Below are 22,900 nucleotides of genomic sequence, written 5' to 3'. Positions count from 1 at the left end.
GCCCTTAACATCAGTTTTTCATTTAAAAAAAGGAGAAAAAAAAACCGCATAGCATTGAAGGAATGTTGGGAATGCTTTCTGACAGATTAACTATGAAGTTGTCGTTGTTCATTTAAACTTTCTTTGCTAATCTGAAATTGCCTAAACCAGAAGAACAAATCAGTAAGGATATTTTTGTTGACCTTTGGATTTAGTTCTTGTCTCAGGAGTCAAAACTCAGCTTCCAGGAATGCTGACAATCAGTAAGGATATTTTAAGTGGAATTCTGACAATCAGATTAATATTAGTTTTCTACTTGGTGCCAAGGAAAAAATTACTGAAGTTTACTCTTTCTCCTGAAGATCTGAAGCTAGAACATTCAGAGTAGAAAGTGCATCTAGAGATAGCCTTTTTCTAGAGTTCTTGTTGAGTGGAAACTGCAAAGGATCAAGGTTAGCAGAAAGAACCACTTGGTGGTGGAAGCTCGTATCAACTTTCATGAGTTTCTCATGAATTTAATGTTTGCTGATTTCGTTGAATCACAAATAAAACCGAAGAGGAAGTTGATGTGATCAACATAAACTCAAACTTGATGGTCTATTTCGACAATTGCGACCTCTGCAGCAAACCGCACAGAAACTGTCTTTCCCTCTATCTGCAGCAGCAATACTACTTGATTTGCTTCCTCTGAAGCAGAAATATAACTTGACTTCACTACATGAACTCAATGATCAGTTTATACTTCAATAATGGCTTTCCATGTCTATGGCCAGTATTAACTCGACGGAGAGTTTATTTTTCGGATAAAATGTTTGTCCAAGGGTTCTTTGTTCTAAGATCTTACTTATTTTCTTTATCAAAAATTATTTATAAAAATAGAGGGTCTTCATTTACAGTGTGGCCAGCAACTTGTTTTGGTATTCGTACTTCTAATTTTATACAAAGTTGATTTATTTATCTTTTATGGAATAGATGAAGATCTAAGAAAACCCATATCATGTAATTCTTATCTTTATTGTGTTTATGTTAATTCCATCACTCGACAGAAGAATTCGATAGTCAATTCTTTGGCACGAACTGAATTTGAGTGGAGCTTTTAATGGTTTATGTACAAATATATATTTTTTTCAATGTACAATAACAATTACATAGCTGAATAAACTTCTCCAGCAAAATGAAACTGGTTGTGGAGAAGAAATGACAACGTTAGCATGGATGGAAATCTGCTTCCAAATCTACCTGCCTGAGACGCTCAGATCTTTATCATACATGCGCTGGATTTCCTCTCTGTATTCTGTCAACGACCAGTCGGAAATCACCGGCTTTAGCTCTACCAGATCACCCATCCTTAGCTCCTGGTTTAGGTCAATAACAGGTTGATTGTTCAGCCTTGGTTGCAGTTCTTCTTTCTCTGTGAATGTGTAGTTAGGCCAACGTATGTGAATTCCCCCAACTCGATCTAAAAGATTTGCGACTGTAGATTTCCCCGGGAGTTCATGTACAGTCATCTGAAACAAAAAGTACCAAAACTAGGAATTACTCCGGATAACACCCCCATAGATCTGAACCTGGTGATAGGAAGCAAAAAAAGCTAACCTTCTCATTTTCCAGAATGATGATGAAAACAGGCCCAGTGTAATTACTCTGTTGAGTGTAAGAGTAGGGGCAGCTATGAGAATGCAAAGGAAAAGGGCATGGTGGCCTGATTGAATCAGCATCGCTGGAGGACGATGAATGGCTCATATTCAAAGTCTCGCATTGCCATGACACGACCCATCGAGCCCATTCCACCATTTGAAGAACAAAGGAAGAATGCTGGCAGTCACCTTCCTTGTATCTCCAGTGAGCAGCAATCCCAAACTCTGCCTGTAGATGCATCTCTTTAGTTCGAATCTGAACCTCGAGAGGAAGTGACTCTTGGCTTAGAACAACAGTATGCAGTGATCGGTACCTACAATAGTAAAAGTGAGAAAGAGAACCTAAGATGCAGGGAATGAAGTAAAAAACTACAATGATGTACCCATTGACTTTTGGATGGGCTACGTAGTCCTTGAAAGTTCCATCAACTTCAGGCCACAAGCCATGTACAATCTCTAGGGCTGCATAACAGTCTTCCTGTTTCTCAACTATCAAGCGTAGCCCGTGTATATCATGGATATCATCTAGTGTTTGATTCTTCCTAAAAAGATAAACCACCACATTCTAAGCGACATACTGCTTAATGTCAAAGAAGAGTTTCAGTTTAACATAGAAGATAAAAAAAATTACTTGAGCATTTTGGAGTAAATGCTGTACAAACTCTTGCATCTCCCTGTTAGAAATTGATAGCTAATGCCTTTGTCCTTGAGAGCTTTCTCTAGCTTCTCAATAGAGGAGGAAATCATATCTTCATCAAAGGATCTGACAAGTTTGGAGGACAACTGTTTGTAATGCTCTGGGTATAAATGTTTAAAGCACACATTTTCAAGCTGCTCCTTCCAACTAAAGATTCCCAACCGGTTGGCTAATGGAACAAAAATCATTAGAGTTTCCTTTGCAAATCTTTGTTGTTTAATCATAGGCAAGGCATCCAATGTCATCATGTTGTGCAAACGATCAGCCAGCTTTATAAGAACTGCTCTGGCATCTGTCATTGCGAGAAGCATTATGTGTAATCTGTCAGCTTCAGCTTTTCGGCTTGCAGTGTTGTTCAGTCGAGCAAATTTACTCAAGAGACTCATTTTTGAGACCTGAAATTTGAAAACATGATTACACACAGCATTTAGAATTCATCTTGATGATGCTTTATGTACCACATAATGTGTCTGAGAATTCCAACCAAATGTTCATTTCTCCATATATATATATATGTCATGATCATGGTCATATTAAAATAACAGTTAGTGGGGTATGAAGAAGTTCTTCAACTCTATTAATAAACCTTGCCAAGAGTTAAAATGACATTTAAACCATGAGGTAAGAAGAAATTCTTAAACTCTATGAATCATCCTGAGACCAGAATGTTGGATTACTTAAAATTTTGGTGGTCCAATGGAATATTCAACAAGAATTATCCAAAGGAAAACTACAAATGCAGCATTTCTTCAAATCATCAAGTGCAATTTTCTTTTCAGATTCGGATATCCATTGTACTAAACCTAAATGCACACTAGAAAAAATAAATTTCTGAAAATTGATTTCAAGATAAAATTCTGTTTAAATCACTACCATCCTCCATCTCTATTCGTTACACTGTCCTGTATGGTAAGATTTCATGTTAGCATTGCTATACATAAGCTTGGCGAGTGGTATGCCGTAAACCACCCAAAAAGTTTAAAACACTGAATCAATGCCTTTCACACTAATCTGGATAACTGGAATACGCATGCAACCTGCTAAACAGTTCTAGAAGTACAAAGACCATTCAGTAGCTTATGCGCCTTGTGAGCTACTGTTGAAGATTTACCATGCACATATAACATTGGTGGTTAGGACAGTGTTCTCCTTTCTCGTTAACTCAAAATGTTGTAACTTACCAGAAGAGCTACAAAGTCAGTGAGGACAACAAGATACAATCCATTATGATGTTCATGCGCCTAAAGCAATTTCTACATGAATCAAAATATCAGGAAGATGTTTCGTCAGCGACAAACTGACTAGACTTTGAGCATGAAATGCTTCAATTGTATCACTCTAGGCATCAAGGCACTGTTTTCCCTTGCACCTAAAGATATTTTATATATATATATATATAAAGCAGATTAGATGAGTAGAACAATTGGATGCCCTATTTTCATACAAGAATTAATCAATGAAATATCATGTGAGATAAGAATACCCCTTGAACAAGATCAGCAAGGCCAGCTTCAAACTCTTGAAGAATATAATCATATGTCATAAAAGAATCATCCACTGAATCATGCAACAGCCCTGCAGCAACGACTGTGGCATCAGCACCAATCTTTGCAAGTAGCACAGCTGTCTCCACACAATGTTGTAGGTAAGGATCTCCACTCGCCCGCATCTGATTACGAAAAGAAAATTATTTTCCGTCAACAAGCATTCAGTAATACATGAGAAAGCAACATGTCGAACAACACACAAAGGATTCAGTTTATCAAACATTTCTCGGAACAGTTTCCCCTAGTTGGTAGTGATCATGATCATGAACATGAGCAAATTACCTGGCCTTTGTGAGCTTTTTCGGCTTCATAGAAAGCCTTCACAACAAACTCATCATAGAAAATCTTGTGCCTCGACTGGGCTCCAACAAGGAGATCGTGTGCATATGGTTCAGAGTTTGCCCGTGCTTTGCTGGAATCTTCTTCTAAATCAAATGGGAGATCTTCCATATTTACACTGCCACCACCCCCTGGAGCTGGAAGGCTGTAAGAATCATAATCCAAGGAAGAGCCCAGGGCATGCCCAATGAATCCATTCAGTAACTTGTCTCTTCCAACTCTCGAATCGGTAGTTCTATTCAAGTCCCGAGGGATTCTGTGCAAAGGTGGGCTCCTGGAAGAAGATGAAACGGAGCCATGAAAGACGGCAATGGGGCTGGGCTCTCTGTATTTGAGCGAAGGAGAATAGGTTGAGTAGGAAAAGGAGCTCCCGAACTCGTCTGACCGGTCAAGCCGTGGCGGAGAGACCTCATCGTTCAAGCTTGAACCAGAGGCGGTGGGCAAGAGTCGGGCCAACGGCGAGGAGAAAAGGTACGAGAGACCACCGTGGATCGGCTTACGGCTGGAAGAGGCAGAAGACGCTGCAGTATTACTGCATGAGGAGAATCTTGCATTCTGATCATACTCAGACGAGCAATGCGACAGGCGGGAGCTCAAGCAAACGCCGCCAGGAGCGACAGCAGGAATCGCGACCGCAGGCACCGACATCAAGGAGACTAGCAGTCAAATTCCCAAATTTACAACCGGAGGAGGGGGGAAAAAAGGCACCTTTTTAGAGGAATCAAACTTCAAGAACAAGATCACGAACAACAGTGAAAGTCAAACAATTGCAGATACAACAAGAACAGATTTTTCCAACCCTAGTACCAAAAGGAGGTGCCTTTGGGCAAGAACAACAAGAAGCCAGGAATTTAGAAACCGTTAAACTTGGGATCTCGGTCCAAATCCCTGGCCAAGGCAATAAGCCGAAAGGGAACGCCTTTCTTTCTGCAAACGTTAGCAGATCAAATAAGAAACAGAACTACGAAAATAACATGAAAAATTTATGAAAAAACAGAGAGAGAAAGCGGATCACGGCAAAGGGAGAACAGAAATAGAATAGGACGAATTAGGTGCTAAATCCCTTGCCAACAAAATTCCTAGACGAGGCGTGGAAGAAATATGAAGAAGGAAAAGAAAATGCAGCACGCTTTCGCTGTCCTCTTATGCGGTGGTTTACGACTGCGCAATTATTAGCAGAAAAATGGGGTAAAAAAAAATAGTGAGAAAGGAGAGAAGGTGCGATTACTTCGCGGGGTGGCAAAAAGAGCCGCAAATGGATCCGGATCGGAATCTAGACGAGGATTGAAAGACGTGCTGTGCGCAACCAGTTTAACCTTCCGTTTTCTGGATATCCTATCGTTCGTGACTCCGGCGACAAATTCTTTTTTTTTTTTTGGAAATTGTCAGGATAACGATGTTCAAATCTTCAATGCAATAAGTAAAAAATTCCATGAGTCGGATATGACGAAGGTGTATATCCAACTTTAATGATTTTTTTATATGAGAAACAAACACGTGCAAACTGTAGATGATGGATATTGAATGCCTATCGATATTTTTCTTTTATTTAACGTTAGATATATTGTTATTTCGATTTGGAGGATTATTTACGTATCTAACGTTAAATAAAAATACGGTGATTTGTCGAATAACTTAGCTAGTTTTGTATAAAATAAATTATAGTTCATTGGAAAAAAAAACTCCCAACTATTTTATTTTTTTCTCCAAATAAAATATAATCTCCTATTGAGCTTAGTCTAGGAGTCTATGATTGTTACGTGAGATAAGGTTGCCACCGTGACAAAAAAGTACCTTCATAGCACTAGAAAAGATGCATAGATTGTTGGTATCATTTTTCTCATCCTCATAGTTCCTCTTATTATAACAGTCTGCTCTCCTCATCGTCCCCATCACCCCATGTCATCCAAGTGAGAAAAGAAATGAGATGGTTATAATCTATCTCATGCTTAGGTGGTAATAGTAATTCTTGTTTAACATAGTACATTAAATTTGATGAGTTAAAAATATTTCGGTGTTATTTTATATTTGAATCTTAGATTTCATTACAGATAACTTTCATTATTTATTTTATGATTCCCTTAAAATGGACGAAAAATTATAAATGACCTCTTAATTGATTTGTTCTAAGACTATGGTTTTAAGTTGACTTAACCATTTTCATATAACAATTGGTTTGCTAAATTTTTTTTTGTCATTTTGAACAGATCTTTTAGTATCATAACTTTGGCTTTCTAACTAATTACTTGGACTGGATTGATTTTCTTATCATATACAAAAGTTGTAGGTCCGTGTTAAGCTGACTAGAAGGGGGAAGGGGTAAATAACATGCAAGTTAAATTCGAACTTCTCTTGCTTCTAAGCTTAGTAAGGAACATACGCTAGTTTAATAAAATAAAAACATAAACACAATAAAGAAGAGACACAAAGAATTTACTTGATTACAATCAGAAAGGTTGCTAATCTAAGATAGTGGAAGCTCACTAAAATTCTCTTTCAATGTAAACGGAGAAGCCTCCTACAAAATTTGAAGGACGAACACTAAAATAGGAAATGAAATCAACTACAGTGTGTTTGTTGTTGCTAACTTCAAAGACCAAAGTTCTATTTATAGCACACTGGTTGAAATTAACTATTTACTGATATAGCGCATTTCGGGTACCTAAACCTAATCCGGATGCCTGGACATGGTTTCTTCAATCCACTCTGCAACGACGTTCCGATAAGCTTCTTATAGTTACATGGGCGCTGGACCGGTCCTCGTGTCTAGAGGCTGTTGACATGCACTCTGAAGTCGATCCTCGCCGCAACTGCTCGAATAGGCGCCTGACTTGGCTCAAGCTGATTCGAGTGCCTGGACCTGTTCCAGGCACCTGGACTTAGGGCACCTAAACTCTGGGCACTTGAACCTGGTTCAGGTGCTTGGACAGAAGTTGTGAGTTGACTTGTCCAACTGCTTCTTCGACCGCTTAGGTGATTTTCCAACCATCCAAAGTTGAGCTCATCCGAACTAAACTTCGATCTTCTCCTCGAACAGTCTTCCTCCTTGCTTCTCGTCCCTCGGAAGCGCTATGAGCGTCTTTGTCATCCGTCGAAATTCTCTTCCACAGCACCTCATACCTCGGATGCACTGAACATGTTGACTCAATTCCCGTGCCATCATTCTCACTATCTATGTCTTCCGCTTGACTTCTTGTATTCCTAAGTCTCTACGCACTCAGACACAAGACATCAAATACACAGAGTCTAATTTAACTTGGTTAATCACATCAAAACTAAACCAGGATATTTACAATCTCTTTTTTTTTTTAATGTGCACCAATCCAAGTTAAGTTAGGATAAAAAATAAGCAATAAAATAATTTAAATAAGTTAATTTGGCAATCAATTTCCCCTTAACTTAATCCCTAATTTCTCCCCCTTTGATCACATCAAAAACATGTTATGGAAAATTAAAAAATAGTTAGAAATATATTTAAACTATTTTTAGGGGTTTAAAATAGAATTGTAAGTCACATGTATTTTTACCAAAATTATTCTCTATTTTGATAAAAATAATTTAAAATTTATTTTTATGTTTTAAAAAACACTGAAAATTTTTCTCGTGGTCTAATAGAAAGTATTGCATTAGGAAAATTTTGTTTACGAAAAATATATTTTTATTTTAACCAAAATAAATATTTTAATAAAAAAATAATTAATTTTAAATTTAAGTGTTTAAAAATAGAATTTGACATCTAAAAATCTTGATATTTTTTGTCAACATTCAAAATATAACTATCCTTAGCTTAAAAATAAGGTTTTACAAAATTTATCTCTGAAAAAAATTTAAATTTTAAATTTAATTTTTTTATTAAAAATTCATAAAAATCAGATATTTAAATACCTAAAAATCTCAAAAAAATGTATTCTAACCGATAATCTATTTGTGCATCACTAAAAAAAATTTCAATAGTAAATATGAACAATAGGTATATAAATAATTAATTATACCACAATATGTTAATAATTAATGCAAATTCAATTTAAACATGCATATAAAAATAAGTTACCAGTTTAGAATATATTTAGAAATCCAATATAGATTTTTATCTACTAGATTAATCAAATATTTTCTTAGAATATATTTTCATGTTATTTTTCTAATTTAGTCTTATGAAATCTAAAATATCAATTAAGCCCTTGAAAATTTCTAAAATTATGAAATTTGAATATGTATAATTCTTTCTCATATTTTTATTTGATTCTTTAATTTATCCTTTTCAACTTTCAGTCTATCATAATTTTCTAGTAAGTATGTTTTTACTAAGGTAACATGTAATTCGTAATTCAGAATTTACCATGAATCTAAGATTCATCCCAATTTTGATATGAATCACAGAATTCATCGTAAATTTTGAGATGAATCCAGGATTCATCCTAGAATTAAAAAAAAAAAGAACACATAATCAGAAACCCTAAATATGGACCTAGAGATATCAAAATTTCATAAAATAAGTTTTCATGTGTTTGTATTATTCTATTGATTATAAAAATACCTTCATCCAAAATTTTGACCCAATATATTGAGTGTAGTAATTTTTTTAACATGAATTCGTGTTAAAAAATTCACTACACTCAATATATTATGTCAAAATTATATTTGAGAGCATTTTTATGATCAGGAGAATAACACAAACCCATAAAAATTAATTTCATATTATTCAAACTCTCTAAATCCTTTTTTAAAATTTAAAATTTATTTATTTTATTAAGAGAATATAGTTTTTGTCACTTTGGATGAAATTTTCTTTCGTCCCAAAATTTGGGACCAGTTGTGTTTTCTTCTCAAAATTTGAGAGTTAACCTAATATCTCTGTTGGAAAATTGATTTGATGACCATTAGGGATAAGACGACAATTTCACGAGTAGATTGTCATAAATCAATTTCTCGAGTGAATGAGAAATTAATGTTTAATGAAGGGTTGCTCCGATTTGATCGGACAGAAATTTGATTTGCATACAAGTTGCATTCATAGATGAATGCTAACTCGAGTATGTGAAACCATTGAGGGGTATGAAATTATAATTAATTTCATTGATTAATTTATTGATTGATTAAAAGATTAATATTATGATATTAATTAATTGATTAATTAATATTTATAATAGATTAAGAAAATAGTTAATCATATTAATCAATTAAATTAATAATAATGGAAAGGTTTAAGTGAAAAGATTTAAGGGAAAAGACACATTCTATATCCTTTCACCTCTTGGAAGAAATTTTTCACCTCTTGGGAGTAACCCTTCATCCCTATAAAATAAACCTCATTCCTTCCACTTAATTCACACTCAATTCTCAAGATGTGAATTCTCCTCTTGGGTTCTATTCACTCTTTCCTCTCTAAAGAGTTTCAAGGCTTCGAAAATTCGACAGAGCTCAAAATTTAGAGTACTCCTATTTCGAGACGCAAGTCGTTGTATCTTGGGAGACGATTGTGAATAAACTGTAACCACCTGGGCGGACCAATATCATCTTAAGGAAAGAAGGCCTAGCCTTCACCTCGACCTTAATACTCTTATCCTTGGGGATAAGTTTACCCAAAGGGGTTGTGTCGATATTCGAAGGGATAACTCGACGACTGACGAGATTAGGTCGGTAGAGACGATACCAAGAAAGGTATGCCTCTTACCCGAAGGGGTACTTCGATAACCGAAAGGGGATGTTGAGAGTATAAATGGGGCAAGGTCCACATCATCATACCAAGCTCCACCGGTTAGAGTTATTGACTCATCGTCGAGATGACTAACCGGGCCCAATTGTTGGATCTCAATACCGAAGATCAACATACCCAGATTTTCCTTAGTGAAAAATATCCAACAATCTTAAGATGATATTGGTGGTTATGGCAACTGTGAGTCCCACTTATACTGGAGAGAAATTACAGAAATTCTCCTTAATCGTCTTCAAGCGATAATAGTAAAAGACACTATATTACTTGCAAAAAAAATATATCTTTTAAGGTTACTATCAAAAAATATCCTAGTGCATCTAAAAGTGAAGCTCAAGTAATGTGAGAGTTACTCATAAGGAAAAATAGAATTTTCCTATGTGAGAATCATGCCTTAAAAGGATAGACAACAAAATTATACCATGGGTATAATTTTGGTCAAGGCTTTGTGGGGGTCATTTGACTAAAGTCACAAAGATGAGGATAGTGAGTTCAAATTATCCAAAAAAGAGGGTTAATGAAGGTCTTTAGATAGAAGATCAAGCTCACTTAGTAAAAAGCTAGACTTGAGTCTTACTCAATAAGACATAAGTGGAGGTCAAAATAGATGAGTTGGAAGGATTGCATCACATGTGTTGTAAATGACTAAGAATTAAGTCAAGTGTCTCACGAAGAATAAATGCAATCATGGTAAGCACTCCAATCAAATGACTACAGCTATGACTCGATAAGATTGGAAGATCAAGAGATATATACTTCTAGAGTTGAGTATCTCTCGAAGAGTAATACAATCTTTGTCAACACTCTAATCAGACAACCACAGCATTAGCTCGATAAGATTGGAAGACCAAGAGATGTATACTTCCTGAGTTGAGTATCTCTGGAAGAGTAATACAATCTTGGTCAATACTCTAATCAAACTACCGCATCTTTGAATCAATGAGATTGGAATACCAAGGGATGTATACTTCTTGAGTCGAGTATCTCTCGAAGAGTAATACAATCCTAGTCAGCACTCCAATCAGACGACCGTAGCTTTGGCTCAATGAGATTGGAAGACCAAATAATTAATGAGTTTGATTCTAAGAAAAATCGAAGAGCACAATTTCAATAGTATTTTTTGCGTATGTTTTAATTTTGAATGTATTAAATAGATACTATTGTTCTATAGTTTTGAAAAAATAATAATCAATTTTGTATTTATATTTTTGAATTAATTAATATATTATATCTCGATGATTAACCCCAGGTAAATTTAGATTCTGACTACGCCCCTACCAATTGGTATTACAATAATATAAAGGAATGTTATAACACCCAATGCTTTGAACAGTTCAAATGATTGAAAGCATAGTTTACAAAATCGTGATCCGGATCGTAGGATCGTACGATCCTACGATCCGGAAGCTCAAAATTGATCCAGGATCGTGCAGAATCATTTTTGCAATAGAATCGCAGCAGGATCGGTAGGATCGGAACAGAATCGATAGAATCGGAACAGGATCGGAGCAGAATCGGAGCAGGATCGGTGGAAGCTTTGAGAGGTCATAACTTTTGACTCGGATTGAACCATGGGACCTATAATATATCAAATCAAATCTCGTTCAGAGATCTTTAATGAATTTCAAAGTTTATCCTCAACCATCTTATTACAAACCCAAAAATATCATTTAAATCATTTTCGAATGTTTAGAAGATTTTATCTTTTTTTATTATCTTTTTTTCATTTTAAATTATTTAAACATATGTTTAATTATTTTTGAGTTAGTTTTTTTATCAATAATTTTCTGTCATTTCTTTCCCCTAAAATAATGAGTTTTTAGATGCCTATTGTCTAGTATTGTATGATATCAACCAATCTTTAGAAGATTATTTCCAGCGTTCATATTTTAATCAAAGGATTCAATAACTTCTGTTATATACGTCAGATGCTTTGTTGACATTTAAATTGGATTATCTTATAAACTAAGAAAATATTTTCGACATTGAATGCATTATTATTATTGTGTTAATAGAAATTTTATATTTTTCATTTATGATATGAAAATATAAATATTATTACTATGCGAGAATGATAGTTGAATTACAAGTTAATTTAAATTTGTACATGTAGTAATATAATTTGAGGTATTGAGTGTACATGATTGCATATATATACAAAATTAGTTAGTTATTTAGATGTAAATGAGCTTTTTAGGTACTTTTTCTAATTATTAATCATATATGATAAGATTTGAAAGGTTTTTGGTATGATCGTACGATTCTACGATCCGATATATCTTGATCGATCTGATCCTGATCCTAAATCGATTCTGCGTAGGATCGCGATTCTACAAACTATGATTGAATGCGTTCAACAGATGTTTTTTATATAAATTAATAAATTTAAAAATTATATATTATAAATCAAATATATATAATATATATTTTGTGAATTAAATTGGGACAGTGGAACTCACATTAATGAATATTAATGTTAAAATGAATATAAGAGAATGTAAGTATTAATATAATATGTATATGACATGTAGATCCATACTTTTGATAAGGTGGTGGATGTTATAACATCCACTAATGTGGATGCTCATACTCGATCGTATGAGGATCAATACTAGGGGTGTAAACTAACCGAATCAAGTCGAATATACAGAAAAATCTAAGACTCGAATTCAATTCGAAATAGGTATATTTGAGTTCGAGCTCGATTCAAAGCTCAAAAAATTCAAAATTTTTTGTTCGAGTTCGGTTCGAATTAGGACTCGGGTTCGAGTTTGACTCGAAAGATTCGAACATGTTCATGAACTATTTGAATTATTTTTCGAAAATAGCTACTCAAAAGGCTCGAAATTTATTTATTTAATATATATTTAACTTATATTAATAAAATATTAAGGCTCACAAGCGGCTCGTGAACTATCAAAAAAATATAATTTGGGCTCGAGTTCAGTTCGAAAAAAAGTTCAAACATGTTCGAGTTTGACTTGAATTCAATAAATTCGAATACGAATCAAATATTTTTCGAACTGACTCAAAAAGTTCACGAGCTGTCTCTATTCGTTTGCACTCCTAATCAATACAGACAAGGCCACGTGCTCAAATAGATCTATAGGTAAAAATAAATAAATAAATAAAAAAATATCCCTTTTTATTGAAATTGTTAAAGGGAATAAAGCCGTAAATAAATTGGGCCGAATGAAATTTCACAGCGTTTAAATTTATTTGATAAAGTAACCGAATTAAGTTGAGTCAAGATTAAAATAAATTAAATTATTAAAATAATTGTTCAATTTTGATTTGATTTTTTTTTTTTTGAACTTGAGCTTGGTTTAAACTTAGTTTAAATTTAGTTCGTTTAAATATTATTGATCTCTCAATTCAAACTTGGTTAATTATTTTAAATTTTTATATTTTAAACTTGTTTAATTATTTATTGAGCTTTATAATATAAATTTATTTATTTATTTTAAAATTTTGAATTTTTTATTTTTTTATTTTTTTATTTATTTAATAAGTTGATAAAAGTTTTATTAATTAACATAGTACATAACATTGTTCATGAATATTGTTCACGAATATTATTCATTTATCTCGTCCGAAAACTATATAGATGAGCAATCGGCGAGGGAGTAAGAATGTTGACAAAGAAAATACTTCGCTTTATGAACTATGGACATGATGGGAACTCCCATTGTGGACGTGGAGGGAAGGAGCTCCCTATTTTTGAGAAAAAGCGGCTCCTAGTCTTCATTCCTTTTTATTTTTAATTAAAATAATTGTTTTAATTTTAAATTTGAAAAGTTAATAAATTTTTTATTTTTAGGTCTTCTATTTCAAATAATGTAATTTATTTTTTAATTATTAATATTATTTAATAATAATTTATGAATTTAAATTTTATTTATATATTAAATAAAATATAATGAAAAATCCGGAAAAAGTTGATTAAAGGTTTTTTTTAATAGTGAAAAAATAGGTAAAGCATTTTATTTTAACGCGGTGCATATATGATAACAAAAGGGTTCATAGAGAAGTTCCAGACTGGATGCCTTAAGAGCTACAAGCCAACGGAAATATTACAGTGAAAACCAGGAAGATCAGGGTATTTGATCTGGCCATGTCAATAACATAAAACAAGCAGGAGTCGGTTTCAGTCAGCGTCGTTCTTCTTTACCACCATCAATTAGACACATAATTCTACCATGCGGTACTGGAATCGATCTATGCGTTGAGATCCAATTTGTGTGGCTGGTGTGACTCTCCCTCTATATAACCGTTGCCCTTCACCCAATCCAACCCCACAAATTACAATTACTCTGCCTCTCTCTCTCTCTCTCTCTCTCTCTCTCTCGCAGCAGATCTTACGCGCCGGCGAGAGGTAATCGAAGAAGTCGATCTGAAGGAAGGAGCGAGATCGAGGGAGATGGGGGACGCATATTGTTCGGACTGCAAGCGGAATACGGAGGTTGTGTTCGACCACTCGGCGGGGGACATGGTGTGCTCCGAGTGCGGGCTGGTGCTGGAGTCGCATTCCATCGACGAGACCTCCGAGTGGCGGACCTTCGCAAACGAGTCCGGCGACAATGACCCGGTTCGTGTTGGCGGACCTTCCAACCCCCTCCTGACCGACGGCGGTCTCTCCACCGTCATCTCCAAGCCCAACGGCGTGCAGGGCGATTTCCTCTCCTCATCGCTGGGACGGTGGCAAAACCGAGGGTCCAACCCTGATCGGAACCTCATTAATGCTTTCAAGGGCATCGCGTCCATGGCGGACAGGTTATTTCTCCTCTTCTGCGGTTATGATTGTGTACTTTCACCAATGCCTGCACAATACTTTCCCACGATTTCGTAATATAGGTATCCTTCACAGGAGAAATAATGTGCTCTAAATAGAGAAGATTTTTCCATATTTTTTTCCCTACTACCAATAGGGAGTTAGGTTGTTTCTTCACTCTTGAAGGTAACGGTGCCAAATCTCGGGTGAGGAAAGATCCTTTGGTTATAGGATAATCAGATGCTCCTGATGGTCAAGTTTTTAAGGCCTCTCAATAAAACTAAAATTGGATCTTTACATAGATTGTTAAAGGGGCTTTAGATTTTTTTTCTTCTTTCTTGTCCTTCTATGGTATAAACTTGACTTTTCAGGAGAAAACCTTTCTCTTTTGGGGGTGTTCCTAACTTCCTATATCATTTTTGGATAATCTAGAAAGAAATTGTATTACATGAATAACTGATAACAATTAGAAGGGCATCAAGGAATGCCTCAGTTTTATGGCCGGTAATGGGCTTGTCTGCATAATTCTATGATGCTAGATAGGTAGATCGTTGAGTTTCATAAAGTTTTTGAATCAGAAAACTTGGGAGAATCTAAAGGAAAGACTATGTTTGGTTATCATCTCTAAAAGAAAAAATCCATTTTCATCATCTCTTGATAACAACATTGTGAATTCTGTAAGTGCAATAAGAAGCTAATGCTTGATAATATATGCATATTGTCATAACCTACCCAACTTTGCCTAAGAGAGATTCTTGTTCCACCCATTGGCCCATTCTCTTGGCTCGTAATCTTTGCCCATGACCTTTCTTTTAGAATATTTCTTAAGATCATTCTAAATATGTCTATAAAATCTTCTTATCATGAAAATATATAGATATTTTGTTGGATAATATTAAATTTCTGGACATGTAGTGTACATCATTGGATCAAATTGATCCCAATTGTCTTGTATGAGGAGGATGCATATAAATAGCTCCCTTTCCTTCACTTATAGATAATCCTCAAGAATAATAAGTATTCTTTACTTATTAATCTCTCTTATCTCACTTGTATGGGTCTCCAACAAGTTAGGCTTATTTAGCAACTTTTCGAGGACAAGTTATTAGTGTCAGAGGTGAGTGGTGCTAAAATTAAGCTTGTGATAGTTGATATCATAGCCAAGTTCCCACCATTCAACATTAAAGGATTATGGGTGTTATCACCAAGAAGAACATTCTTGATTGCAAAATGTTTACCATGTGGAATAGCAAGCTGTCACTCGGGAGCTCGCCGAATTGAAGGCATTTGTGAAGAAAAGAGTTGTGGGACTTACGTGCTAAAATGGAGGCACACAAACATGAGAAGAGTCATAGGTACACATGTGGGGCTAGCTCAAGGTGTTCAAGTCCTAACAATCTCAACTATATTTCATCACCATCAATAACCATCTACAAGGCTGTCTACGATGTCAAGGAGGTTGATAATTTCTTGAATTAGAGGTTTTTCAACTCTAAGGGCATACAAGGTGATGCTTTGAGAATCAATGGTGCATTCATCTACTTATAAAATATTGTGCACATGTGGTGGCATTGTAAGTTTGGTGACCAAATTGAGTTAGAGACAAGTACTAGGATATATTTGTCCCTCTAAAACTCCCTTTGATGCCCCACTATTGTTTCAAAAGAAATATGAGTCTCTCCGCATGTGCATTAACTATTGAGCACTTAACAGGATCACTATCTAGAAACAAGGATCTCATCCTTTTGATAGCTAATTTTTTTAATTAGTTAGGGATAGCTCAATACTTCTCCAAACTAGATTTGTGGTTAGGATCCTATTAAGTGTGGATTGCAACAAGGGACAAACCTAAAGGCAATCTCAACCTCTTTGTTGTAGTCTACTTGGAGGACATTGTAGTATATAGCACAACCTTTGAAGATAATGTGCAACATCAAGTAAGTCTTCAAAGTGCCACGTGACAATGTGTTGTATGCCAAGAGGGAGAAATGCTCATTTACTGGATAAGAAGTGAAGTTCCTTGGCCATAGAATCTGCAATGGGAAGCTCCTAATGGATTAAGCCAAGGTTAAAGCCATTTAAGACTGATAACCATATACCAAGGTTATAGAGCTGAGATCATTCTTTAGGTTGGCAGACTGTGTCAACATTTCATCAAGTGCTTTTCTATCAAAGTCACACCCGTGACTGATCTTCTCAAGAAGAAACTCTCGTGACAATAGACAAAGTGGTGCCACTAAGCTTTTGAGGAATTGAAGAAGGTTATCATGGAGGAACTAATGTTGCTATTGCTCGACCATACCAAGTCATTTGAGGTACACACCGATGTTTTGTTATTGGTGGTGTACTTATGAAAGGGATACCCCATTGTCTTTCAAAGCCTAAAGTTGAATGGAATCGAGAGGAGCTACACAGTGCAAGTGAAGGAAATGACTGCTGTTATACTTTGCTTTCTAACATGATGCCATCACTTTATGAGTTCTCACTTCATCATCTTGATAGATAACATTGCCACACTTTATTTTTAGACTTAAAAGAAACTTGTCCCAACCAAGTTCGATGGCAAGATTTCTTAGCAGAGTTACCAACTCAAGTACAAGCTTGAGAAGAAGATGAAGCAATAAGCAGAGATGCAAAGCGACGACATGTAGAGTTCAACGAAGGTGACATGGTACTTGTGAAACTCTTACCTTAGTAGTTCAAGTTCTTACAGAAAGTGTACAAGGGGTTGGTAAGAAGATATGAAGGTTCCTCCTTCCTAATCTTCAAATGTGTGGGCAAGATATTTTACCAAGTCCAACTTTTGCTAAAGCTCAAGTCCATGTGAGCATTCTCAAGCCTTATCTATGACCCAAGTAGGAATAATTAGTCCCAATCATGCACCAACAATTGTTGTCACTTGCTTCAATAAAGATGTGGAAACTTGAGAATTGGATCATTTGAAGGAAAAGGAATCCAAACTACATCGAATATTTGATAAAGTGGAAGAATCCACTGAATATTAAGATGAATTGGGAATGAGAGAATGTCTTTTGTCAATTCACCAAGCATATCAAGCGCCGCAAGAAAGAGAATGCATCAAGGATGTTGCGAGCTTGGGTAAGGTAAAATGTCATAACCCACCTAATTTTAAGCCGAGGAGACATTCTTAGTCCACCCTTTGACACTCTCTTGGCTTATGGTCTTAACCCATGACCTTCTTCTAGAATATTTCATAAGATCATTCTACATATTTCTATAGAATCTTTCATCATGAAAATATCTAGATATTTTGTTGAATACTTTACTTATTTCTTGCTAATGTCAAGGTTCAAAATCTTAAGCCATGTCAAAGTTTTGATATTTGACTGAACCCTACTTTTTGGTATTGTGCCGATGTTCCGATACATGCTGTTGGTGATAGATTGGCGGTTAAAGGAGGAAAAATTTGAAGCATAGGAAGGTGACATTATATGTGCTGAGTGGTATTGAGGTTCCTAATGTATAGAAATGATATGTTTCGACTATTTTGCACAATATGATACAATATTTTAAATCATGGATAATGTAATTGTTGGATGGTCCCAACCATCTATTTAGGAGGAGGATGCCTATAAATAGAACCCCTTTCTTTCACTTATTAATCATCCTTAATAATAAGCACTTTTTACTTACAAAGTTCTCTCAACCTCTCTTAGCTTCTCTTGTGTGAATTTTCAGTGAGTTAGACTTAGCAACTTTCTGAATTTCCAGGGATAAGTTGTGTAAATGATGGATGGGCAAGTGGTGCTAAAACTAAACCCATGACAATATGTAGTGTCCAACAACCACAATAACTTAATTTTCAGAGAAAATGTCTTAGTGAACATTTGCATTTGTATATATATAGGCATAGTGGTTCCCTCTTTGCCTACCTCAAAACTAAGTATACACCCTTTTGGTGGATTTATTTAGGTACTTGAAATGAAATGCTTGGGATGATGCAATTTGTTCTACAACTACCTTTTGTTCTCATATTGCAGATAGAGTGTAGAGACTTTCACTTCTGAAATTGCGGATACAGTGGCAGTTTAGCAACTAAATGCACTGATAATATTTGAAACTTCATTAGCTTGGAAATGATAACTAATGCAAGTTTTAATATTATCTTTTCCAGGTTGAACCTTGTGGCCACTATAAAGGTACATAATTTCCTTACATTGTTTTTTTTTGTTATTTTTTTTTTTGAAAATAACAGGATCTTACTGTATTAAATTTTTGAATCATGATATAGGAGAAAATAGTGGAAAGTTTTTAGTCTTCCAAGTTTTTCAAACTTTAGTAATGGATGTGGATGACATCAACTTATCAAGTTTTTTTTAGGGGCCTTCATTCTTGTGTTGATTTCATGGCCGAGTACAATTCCTAGATGTTTTCGCTTAATTTATGAGTTATCATTCATTTTATATGATCATATTGGCACGCTGCAGGTTTTTGATATTCTACTTTTTAGTTATATTGAAAGAAACTCAATGCTATATAACTATCCCCTGAAATGTGTTATACATACCCCACCAGCAAGGCATTTTCTTTAGAGCTTCACAACTTATGCACCATCTATTACTAATGACTCGGACACTAGATATTGAAATTCAAAAACACAAGCCAAGGTGCCTATGTTTGTGATGCTTTATCAGTAAAAAAATAGTGAAACCATGATCTACATAATATGTTTCTTTTGATAACACACAATATGATCTACAGAATTTAATGTTCAATTTTTTTTGTATTCTTTGTTGCCCGTTATATAATATTGGCAATGTTTAACTCTTAGCATGTCCAACATCAATTATTACTTTTCTCAATAAGTTAAAATATCAATTTACACAGTTGTTTGTAAAAGGTATTGTTCCTCTGCCATTTTTTTTTGTCATTTCAAGGATCGTGCCAATGAGATATTTAAGAAAGTTGAAGACCTAAAATCTGTTAGAGGGCGAAATCAAGATGCAATTTTAGCTGCTTGTCTATATATTGCTTGTCGGCAAGAGGACAAACCTCGCACTGTTAAGGGTATGTGGTCTTTCTATAATTTCTTTATCCATTTCGGTCGCTTCACCAGCACACATTGCTGATATGTATTTTTAAATTCAATTAGAAATTTGTTCTGTTGCCAATGGAGCTACAAAGAAGGAAATAGGACGTGCAAAGGAGTTCATTGTAAAACAGCTTGAAGTTGAGATGGGACAATCTATGGAGATGGGTACAATTCATGCAGGAGATTTCTTGGTTAGTTTGAGCATATCTGCTTATATATATATATATGTTGTGTATTGCTTTCCTTGTCTGTTTTTTTTTTCTTTTTACAAACTGATAACACTGGGTCGACAATTTGTATTATATTGTATTGTAGAGACGGTTTTGTTCCCATCTTGGTATGCCAAATCAGATAGTTAAAGCAGCTCAAGAAGCAGTTCAAAAATCAGAGGAACTTGACATAAGGTATACTTTGAGAATGGCTTGTTAGAGCTGTGAATTGCTTGCATACTTTTGAAAAGTTAGTTAGGTTGGTAGATGCTTGCATTTACGGTGAGGGACTGCGCTTCCTGTTGGTATGCTTTGCTGGGTTATTGACTCCATGTTTCTATAGAGTGAACTTTTATGGTTGAATTGCTATGAACACAGGAAACAAAACTTTAGAAAAATATTTTTAGGAATTTTTTTGGAGAAGAAAATATCCAAGAATAATTAAAAGAAAATTTTGGCAGTACTAAAGAACTTGCTAACCAAACATGAGTTTTGTTTTTTCCCACTAAATCCTGAAACACAACTCAAACTCTAACGCTTTCATCCTCTAGAAAGTGTAGCAGAACTGTATCTTATTTGAGGAACAAGTTAAAGGTCTGACTAAATGTTGGTATAGCTGGGCACAGAGAACTGTTTATCATTGATTAGTGAATGTTATCCCAGGTTAATGTTCTCCTTTAACATTTTAACTTTGCAAATTGTGCAGGAGGAGCCCGATTTCAATTGCAGCTGCTATTATCTATATGATAACTCAGCTATATGATGACAAGAAACCCCTCAAAGGTTCTGTAGTCTGTTTAAATCTTGTCAAAATTTGCTTATATAGCCAACATCGTTGTGCGCAGATATATCATTGGCAACTGGGGTGGCAGAAGGCACCATAAAGAACGCATACAAAGATCTTTATCCTTATGCTTCTAGGATCATTCCCACCTACTTTGCCAAGGAAGAGGATCTAAAGAACCTTTGCAGTCCATAGTTTGAAGTTATTAAACAAAGGAGTTGAAATTTTTTAGATCGATTAGTAGATCGTATGCTGCATTAGCCAAAGATGGCTTATCACGTTTGTAGCCTATTCTTATTTGTTCGAGAGAATTTTTCTCTGATAAGTTCAACTTGTCACATACATTTAGAGGGAAAACAGCTCTCAGAAAATCTTCTATTTTAGACAAGCAAAGGCTGGTCTGAGTAAGATGAAGGAATTGCAAAAATGATTTGCCAAATAAATCTATTAGATCTTTATTTCATATGCAATTGAGTTCGCGGCCATTAATACAATCATTGTTTTAGCTAAATTTGTCATAGCCCCCCTAAACTTCTTCATGCTATATGTAGACAGTTCCTTTATATTTTATTAGCAATCAATCATTAGCTAATATCACAATTGAAAAGATGATATGCCAGTGACTTTGATTCTCAAGACAGCCTTTGCCCCAAAATAACCTTGTCTCATGTATGCATCCTCCAAGTTGAAACATCCATTTAGCCAAATATAATTGTGTAGTTCTGATACCTTCGACATTGGTTTCTTGATCAAATTGCTTAAAAAGTTTCACTGCCCTCCAAGTTCTCCCTCACAGCTCTGTTAGATGTATGCTGCTGCCACTCGTGGGCATTGTGTTAATTTCTTCTGCCTTTGTGGATGAATCATATGTGCCCTTCTCAGTAAATTTGATTGATCTTTTCCGTTGGCCTCTTGATCAATACTCTCCAACTGCCTTCTCAAGTAATGCACTACCGCCGCCCACCCATACACATCAAACACAAAAAGAAAAAGAGTTATTGAACAATTAAACCAAAAAACTTTGTTGAATATTCAAAGAGAGAGAAAAGGGATATCAATTTGAGGTACATGCCATTCTTCATATGCACAAGCAACAATGCCGTAAGAGATAATGCCTTGATTTATGGCTTCAAAATCTTTCGAGGTAGGAGTAATACATCAAGTATCTTAATTGTGCAATTGAGAGTGATGCTTTTCTAAAACACTAAGATGACACACAAGCATATATGCGAGAAAAGACACAATTGGCAAATAGACAGATATATAATGGAACAACAACGAACAAAAAAAAAAACAAAAGGAAAAAAAGCATGTTTAATACTGATTAAGGTATAGTGACAATTAGGTAGCGTTTGATTCTTTCCCAGGAATTAATATGGAAATAAGAATGTATTATGGAATGAGAATGAGTATGAATATGTATATTATTTTTAAAAATAATATTTGTTTAGTGGAATATTTTCTATCGAAATAAATTATTTTTTTTTTACCCTTAGAGGAAAATAAGAGAAAAAAAATAGATGTGAGAGAAAATATGATGAGAGAGAACGTGGAGAGAGAGAAAGTGTGATAAGAGAAAATGAGGAGAGAGAGTGTGATAGAAGAAAATGAAGAGAGGAAAAGTGTGATGAGACAAAATAAAAAAAGAGAGAGTGTGATGAGAGAGATTGAGGATGTTAGTTGATGCGGGTTATGACGAGTGGGTTTAGGAGATGACGTGAAGGTCAGATCAAGATGAGGTGGCAGCCATCAAAGTAGAGATGGAGGGGTATTCGATATTTGGTTCTGTTGATCGCTTGACCTCGTAATCCTTAAATCTCGTTCGAGTGGTTCCGAAGCAGAACACTCGTATAGAGCCGACCGGTTGTGAGCTTGGTAGAATGTAAGAATTCTAAGATTTTATGATAAAAAAGAGAAATAGGGTGCTTGGTCAGTTCATGGTTGATCGGGCTTAGAAGAATTCGATCGGGCGAAGCTCGACCGAACATAAGGCTTTCTATGGGCGCTCGATCGGGCAAGGCCCGGTCAAGCCTAAAGGCAATTAGCCCTATAAAACTCTTAACATACGTTCGGTCAAGTACAGACCGAACAGATATAAAGTTCTCTGTGAATATCTGGCCGAGCAAAGGCCGGACAGACCCAGAGATACTTGACTGTATATAGTTCTCGAT

General features: G+C 35.2%; 2 protein-coding genes across 2 annotated transcripts; one reads left to right on the top strand and one right to left on the bottom strand.

The window, feature by feature from the left end:
* Positions 1 to 1,067: 1,067 nt before the first annotated feature.
* Positions 1,068 to 5,575, bottom strand: LOC121986277 (probable GTP diphosphokinase RSH2, chloroplastic). Its single transcript, XM_042540156.1, has 7 exons — positions 5,428 to 5,575; positions 4,143 to 5,126; positions 3,797 to 3,982; positions 2,248 to 2,708; positions 2,000 to 2,158; positions 1,576 to 1,930; positions 1,068 to 1,487 (listed from the first exon to the last, which is right to left on the bottom strand). The coding sequence occupies exons 2-7, from the start codon at positions 4,845 to 4,847 to the stop codon at positions 1,215 to 1,217; spliced, it is 2,139 nt and encodes a 712-aa protein (XP_042396090.1). The 5' UTR covers positions 4,848 to 5,126; positions 5,428 to 5,575; the 3' UTR covers positions 1,068 to 1,214.
* An 8,620-nt stretch (positions 5,576 to 14,195) lies between these two features.
* LOC121986269 (transcription initiation factor IIB-like) lies at positions 14,196 to 21,199 on the top strand. The gene is made up of 7 exons (XM_042540147.1): positions 14,196 to 14,685; positions 18,819 to 18,843; positions 19,582 to 19,711; positions 19,797 to 19,927; positions 20,052 to 20,140; positions 20,652 to 20,728; positions 20,791 to 21,199. The coding sequence occupies exons 1-7, from the start codon at positions 14,333 to 14,335 to the stop codon at positions 20,922 to 20,924; spliced, it is 939 nt and encodes a 312-aa protein (XP_042396081.1). The 5' UTR covers positions 14,196 to 14,332; the 3' UTR covers positions 20,925 to 21,199.
* The last annotated feature ends 1,701 nt before the right edge of the window (positions 21,200 to 22,900 follow it).

This window comes from Zingiber officinale, chromosome 1B (genome assembly GCF_018446385.1).
Source record: "Zingiber officinale cultivar Zhangliang chromosome 1B, Zo_v1.1, whole genome shotgun sequence".
Classification (NCBI taxonomy): domain Eukaryota; kingdom Viridiplantae; phylum Streptophyta; class Magnoliopsida; order Zingiberales; family Zingiberaceae; genus Zingiber; species Zingiber officinale.
The sequence above is the reverse complement of the archived record's forward strand: the minus strand, read 5'-3'. Positions and strand labels throughout refer to the sequence as shown.